The sequence below is a fragment of the Pan troglodytes genome, chromosome 2, assembly GCF_028858775.2.
Source record: "Pan troglodytes isolate AG18354 chromosome 2, NHGRI_mPanTro3-v2.0_pri, whole genome shotgun sequence".
NCBI classification, from domain to species: Eukaryota; Metazoa; Chordata; class Mammalia; order Primates; family Hominidae; genus Pan; species Pan troglodytes.
This window is the reverse complement of record NC_086015.1, coordinates 159061033-159067343: the sequence shown is the minus strand read 5'-3', so window position 1 is coordinate 159067343 and position 6311 is coordinate 159061033. Positions and strand designations below refer to the sequence as shown.

General features: G+C 47.0%; 1 protein-coding gene across 6 annotated transcripts in view; it reads left to right on the top strand.

Moving 5' to 3' along the window:
* Positions 1-2330: 2330 nt before the first annotated feature.
* The window catches only part of SLC33A1 (solute carrier family 33 member 1), a 28564-nt gene continuing 24583 nt past the window's right edge, over positions 2331-6311 (top strand). For 3 of the 6 annotated variants that reach the window (XM_063807291.1, XM_063807290.1, XM_516831.9), the window contains exon 1: positions 2370-4214. In XM_063807291.1, the coding sequence (XP_063663361.1) occupies positions 3440-4214 (775 nt within the window). In that variant the 5' untranslated portion in view covers positions 2370-3439. Of the gene's footprint in view, positions 4215-6311 lie in introns of all 6 variants that reach the window. The other 3 variants (XM_054681203.2, XM_063807292.1, XM_009446726.5) reach the window with 2 other exon arrangements.

Here is a 6311-nt window from a genome sequence, read left to right as displayed (position 1 = left end):
CTCCAGTCATTTTTCCTATTGTTTGTAACTCTTGCCTGCATAGATCTAAAGATTTAACATTTGATAGGAAGATAATTGAACCACTAAAGGGGAATCATTCTTATATGTAGGGAGAAATCAATTATTTCCAAGAAGATGCCTTATTTAAAAACTGATGTGGCGGGACACGGTAGCACACACCTGTAGTCCCAGCTACTCAGGAGGCTGAGGCAGGAGAATCACTTGAACCCGGGAGGTGGAGGTTGCAGTGAGCCGAGATCACACTGTTGCACTCCAGCCTGGGCGACAGAGCGAAACTCCATCTCAAAAAAGAAAAAAAAAAAAATGAAAAAAACTCAAAACTGATTTGGTATCTATACAATGGACTAATACTCTGTGATTTAAAAGAAAGACGGACATACATTGATACTGATATATTACCATCTTAAATGGATCTCAAGGACATTTTGGTGGATGAAAAAAAAAAGTTGATCCCCAAAGTTGCATACTATATGATTCCACTTTTATAATATTCTTGAAAGGACGTAAGTATAGCCGTGGAGAACAAATTAGTGATTGCCAAAGAACAGGGAGGAGGACAGTGGACTGGTGCAACTATTAATATGTAGTACTATAAGGGATAGCACTATGAAAGGGTAACACAGGACACACACACACACACACACACACACACACACACACACAAGCTAGTGCATGTAAAAACTGGTGAAATTGGAATAAAGCCTGTGGTCTGGTTAACAATATTTTACAGATGTCGGTTTCCTGGTTTTAATATTGTACTATAATCACGTAAGAGGCTATGATCAGAGGAAGGTGGGTGAAGGGTATATGGGACTCTGCTATATTTGCAATTTCCTGTGAATCTATAATTATTTCAAATTAAAGAAGGGGAAAAAATCAAACACAAGACATACAAACTCATCAAATATTTCCTTTTTTTTTTGGAAAAAAACACCTACTGATTGTGAATGGCTTTATTGGCTGCTTCCTTTAACTCCCACAACACTCTGAAATAGATGTTATGAACTCTATTTTATTTTCATCAAAATGGAGGCTTAGGTTAAGTAATCTGTCCAAGGCACAACTACTGTTAGAGCCAGGGTTTGAATCCAGCACAATATAAATCCCACTCATAGTTGTTTTGGTTGAATCTTGATTGGACTTAAATGACACCGTTCTTTTCTTTAACACCCAGACTGGAGTGCAATGGCATGATCTCGGCTCACTGCAACCTCCGCCTCCCGGGTTCAAACGATTCTCCAGCCCCAGCCTCCCGAGTATCTGGGACTACAGGCATGAGCCACCACACCCAGCTGATTTTTGTATTTTTAGTAGAGACAGGGTTTCACCATATTGGCCAGGCTTGTCTTGAACCCCTGACCTCAAGTGATCTGCCCGCCTCAGCCTCTCAAAGTGTTGGGATTACAGGTGTGAGCCACCGCGCCCGGCCAACACTGTTCTTTTCTGCAATCTATTCTTCTACTTAACAAAGATTAGAGGACTTTACAGTTGCCTTTTTTTTTTTTTTTTCAGACGGAGTCTCACTCTGTCGCCAGGTTGGATTGCAGTGGCACGATCCCGGTTCACTGCAACCTCCGCCTCCCAGGTTCAAGCGAGTCTCCTGTCTCAGCCTCCCAAGTAGCTGGGGCTACAGGCGCGCGCCACCAGGCCGAGCTAATTTTTTGTATTTTTAGTAGAGACGGGGTTTCACCGTGTTGGCCAGGATGGTCTCAATCTCTTGACCTCGTGATCCACCCGCCTCGGCCTCCCAAAGTGCTGGGATATAGGCGTGAGCCACTGTGCCTAGCCTGCCATTACGTTTGTAATCCCAGCACTTTGGGAGGCCGAGGCAGGCGGATCACGAGGTCAGGAGTTCGAGACCAGCCTGGCCAACATAGTGAAACCTCGCCTCTACTAAAAATACAAAAATTAGCCGGGCGTGGTGGCGCGTGCCTGTAGTCCCAGCTACTCGGGAGGCTGAGGCAGGAGAATCACTTGAACCCGGGAGGTGGAGGCTGCAGCGAGCCGAGATCGCCCTACTGAACACCAGCCCAGGCGACAGTGTGAGATTCCTCTCAAAAGAAAAAATAATAATAATCTTTCTGCCAGAGGTGAGAGAGCAGAAAAAAAATTAATCAGATTCTCAAATTCCTGTACGTCTCTTAGTAGAGAAGGGTTTCTCCTTGTTGGTCAGGCTGATCTTGAACTCCCAATCTCAGGTGATCCGCCCGCCTCGGCCTTCCAAAGTGCTGGGATTACAGGCGTGAGCCACCGCGCCCGGCCACAAGACGTTTTATTGCAACATAAAAACAGGATGTAACGAGTCATCCAATCACCAATGTAATTAGAGTTGGTTACCAAGTTTCCCCACGCGTCTTCCACCATGAGGGAGAAACGGACTGCAGACAAACCTAGCACCCCTTGAGCAGTTTAATTCGTACTATAAATATGTAGGCACCGTAAGGACGCGATTCTCCAGTTTGCCAGGCCTTTTTCTACCCTTTTGGGGGCACAAGGCGACCTTGCCTCCTGATTCAAAAACTTCGTAAACGTCAATCCTTCTACCCTTTTCTGGTCAGCCCACGAAAGCAGCAGCATGGCACAACTCCCAGCCTAGAGTTCGGGCACTGCCTGTCATCAGCATAACGAAGAAACCTACACCCACGAAGACTTCAGACCCCACGTGATTACATCACTCAACCACCAGCGCTGGCCTGGAGGAACCCGCTGTCACGTGACCGCTCGTGCCCAATGACCGAGGCCCACGCTTTCCAGACCGCCACAGTCGCTGTCACAGGGCCTGAGTTTGGGCGGCGCCCCGCCCCGGCCGCACGGTGCGCCGGCGTTAATTCTCCCCGAAGGTTCCGGCAGCCAAGATTGCAGGTTCCCACCAAGCATTGTTTCCGAACTGGGCCACGAGAGCGTGTCCCTGATTGGCTTGCTCTGGAGGCTGGGAAGGGACCTGTTAGAGACTGGGACCACTTCCTGAAGCGCGAGGCAGGAAGTTATATGCTTTTTCTGGAGTCCTGTAGAGAAAGTGCTCTCTGCCGCATTGATAGCAGCGAGAGCTGGAGGTGTTGGGTCGGGAGACCAGCCGTTCGATCCCGCCGCAGGTAGGAGCTGGTTTCCATCCTGGCACCACGGCACACACCTCCAGCCTCGAGCCCGGCGCTGCTGCCCGGGGGTCTCCTTCAGGCTCTTTGACGCCGTTCCAGGGGGCACCTATCCAGGCATCCTCTGGGCCTCTAGCCAGAGGACTGGCTCCCGGCTTCAGCACTCCGGGCTGCAGTAAGAAGTGCCCTTATCGCTCTGAGCCCTGCCACCATCCCGTGAACCACCGAAACCCTGGTCCAGCGCGACAGCCTTGGACCTGGGACTGGACGGATCCAAAACGCTCAGCCTCGGCCCCCCACAGACGGGGCTCTGCATCGTCTCTGATATGTCACCCACCATCTCCCACAAGGACAGCAGCCGGCAACGGCGGCCAGGGAATTTCAGTCACTCTCTGGATATGAAGAGCGGTCCCCTGCCGCCAGGCGGTTGGGATGACAGTCATTTGGACTCAGCGGGCCGGGAAGGGGACAGAGAAGCTCTTCTGGGGGATACCGGCACTGGCGACTTCTTAAAAGCCCCACAGAGCTTCCGGGCCGAACTAAGCAGCATTTTGCTGCTACTCTTTCTTTACGTGCTTCAGGGTATTCCCCTGGGCTTGGCGGGAAGCATCCCACTCATTTTGCAAAGCAAAAATGTTAGCTATACAGACCAAGCTTTCTTCAGTTTTGTCTTTTGGCCCTTCAGTCTCAAATTACTCTGGGCCCCGTTGGTTGATGCGGTCTACGTTAAGAACTTCGGTCGTCGCAAATCTTGGCTTGTCCCGACACAGTATATACTAGGACTCTTCATGATCTATTTATCCACTCAGGTGGACCGTTTGCTTGGGAATACCGATGGCAGAACACCCGACGTGATTGCTCTCACTGTGGCGTTCTTTTTGTTTGAATTCTTGGCCGCCACTCAGGACATTGCCGTCGATGGTTGGGCGTTAACTATGTTATCCAGGGAAAATGTGGGTTATGCTTCTACTTGCAATTCGGTGGGCCAAACAGCGGGTTACTTTTTGGGCAATGTTTTGTTTTTGGCCCTTGAATCTGCCGACTTTTGTAACAAATATTTGCGGTTTCAGCCTCAACCCAGAGGAATCGTTACTCTTTCAGGTAGTGTATTTAAGCTATTATGGTGTTAGGTTTATTTATCCTTTTGAAAGAGTGTGTGACGTTGGAGGGAAGCTCATTAATTTGCTGGAAATCATTGTATGGGAGATAACTCAAGGTAAGTTTTCTGTTTCGTCCAAATGAGCTTCTTTGAAATATTAAAGCCAAAATGAATGATATTAGAGCAATCAAATGATCACTATGCGGTTAACAGGGAGAGGCAACCCATCAAATAACACAACCGAGTCCAGGGATTCATGCCACTTGCTTAATACACAAATGCACACTTTTAAAAAGTGTGGCTCATATGATTCACATTTTTCCTTTTGTCTTGTTGGTTTTAGGTTTCTAGCTCTATACTTTCTAATCCATTTCTACCCCTACCGTTGTACCCAGAATCCAGCCTTCTAGTGAATGGAACAGGGTTTATTCGTTCAAACATTATTGAACCAGCTAAGGGACGGGATTCTAAGGCCTCTAATGAATAAGGCAGAGTTCTGCACTCAAGAAATAAGGAAGATGAACATTTTAGGAGAGTTCAGAGTTGCCAGTTAGTAACTGCCTTTGGCAGTCAGGCTTCACATTGCAGATAACATTTGACTTTGTTCTTGAATAAGATTCCACGAGGCCAGGAAATGGCACACCAGAATGCACAACACAAAGTAAAAGTGCACTGAGGCAGGAAAGTACAAAAAAGTACAGGACATTGCCTAAATTGTGGAACTGGGTTTGGGAAATCGTGCTGAGAAAGGCTGTGACTAAATTAGTCAGATTTTCTTTAATTACTATGGGAAAAGAGTTTAAAGTTTGTCCTGTAAGTAATGGAGGGTAAGTTCTAAAAAATTTCCCCGTTTCTCTGCATGAGTAAAACACATGTAAGTTTTTCTCTTTTTTCTTTTTTCTTCCTTTTTTAAATTGAGATAGTTGGGGGTGGGGGGGGGCTGTCTCACTATGTTGGCCAGGCTGGTCTTGAACTCCTGGCCTCAGGTGATTCTCCCCCTCCTTGGCCTCCCAAAGTACTGGGAATTACAAGTGTGAACCACCCCACCTGGCCTAAGCTTTTTTGTTTGTTTGTTTGTTTTTAACTTTTGTAACAACTAGAAAACAAGTAAAATGACCAATATCAGGAATAACAATGTCAGGAATATAGTGAAATTCTTCATTCTGTCAGTGATGATGAATTTAGGGGATTCTGTTTTGAAATTTAAGCAACTGAACTTCTCAGCTTCTGTGCTACCTTGGAAATTCCCAGTAGAGTAAATGTCCAGGTATGTGGTGGTGGTAGGAGGTGTCACAACTACACTATTTTCCTGCAATCTTATTCTCACAGACATCTAACCTTATGTACACCTCCTCAAACTGCTAGTGAGTGAGCCACTATTACTGGTGAAATGATGGTGATAGTACTTTTTCCTCAGTTGTTTGGTTGAGAGATAATTGCTTTGCACCCAGGTAGATTTGTCTCAGTGTTCTGGGGTTCCGCTCCTGCTTTACGAATAATTCACTGCTGGCCGGGCACAGTGGCTCACACCTGTAATCCCAGCACTTTGGGAGGCTGAGGTGGGAGGATCACTTGAGGTCAGGAGTTCGAGACCAGCCTGGCCAGCATGGCGAAACCCCATTTTTGAGACTCTGTCTCAAAAATAAATAAATAAATAAAATAAAAAATAAGTCACGACTGGGCACAGTGGTTCACACCTGTAATCCCAGCACTTTGGGAGTCTGAGGTGGGAGGACTGCTTGAGCTGAGGAGGTAGAGCCAGCTTGGGCAATACAGCAAGACCTCATCTCTACTAAAAATTAAAAAAAAAAAAATAGCTGGGTGTTTTGCGAAGGCCTGTAACCCTAGCTACTCAGGAGGCTGAGGCAGGAGGATTGCTTCAGCCCGGGAGATTGTGGCTTCAGTGAGCTATGATCCAATCATTGCACCCCAGCCTGGTCAACAGAGTGCAACCCTGTCTTAAAATTATATATATGTATTTTTTATATGGAGTCTCCCTCTGACACTAGACTGGAGTGCAGTGGCACGACCTCGGCTCACTGCGATTTCCACTTCTCTAGTTCAAGCCTCCTGCCTCAGCCTCCTGAGTAGTGGGATTA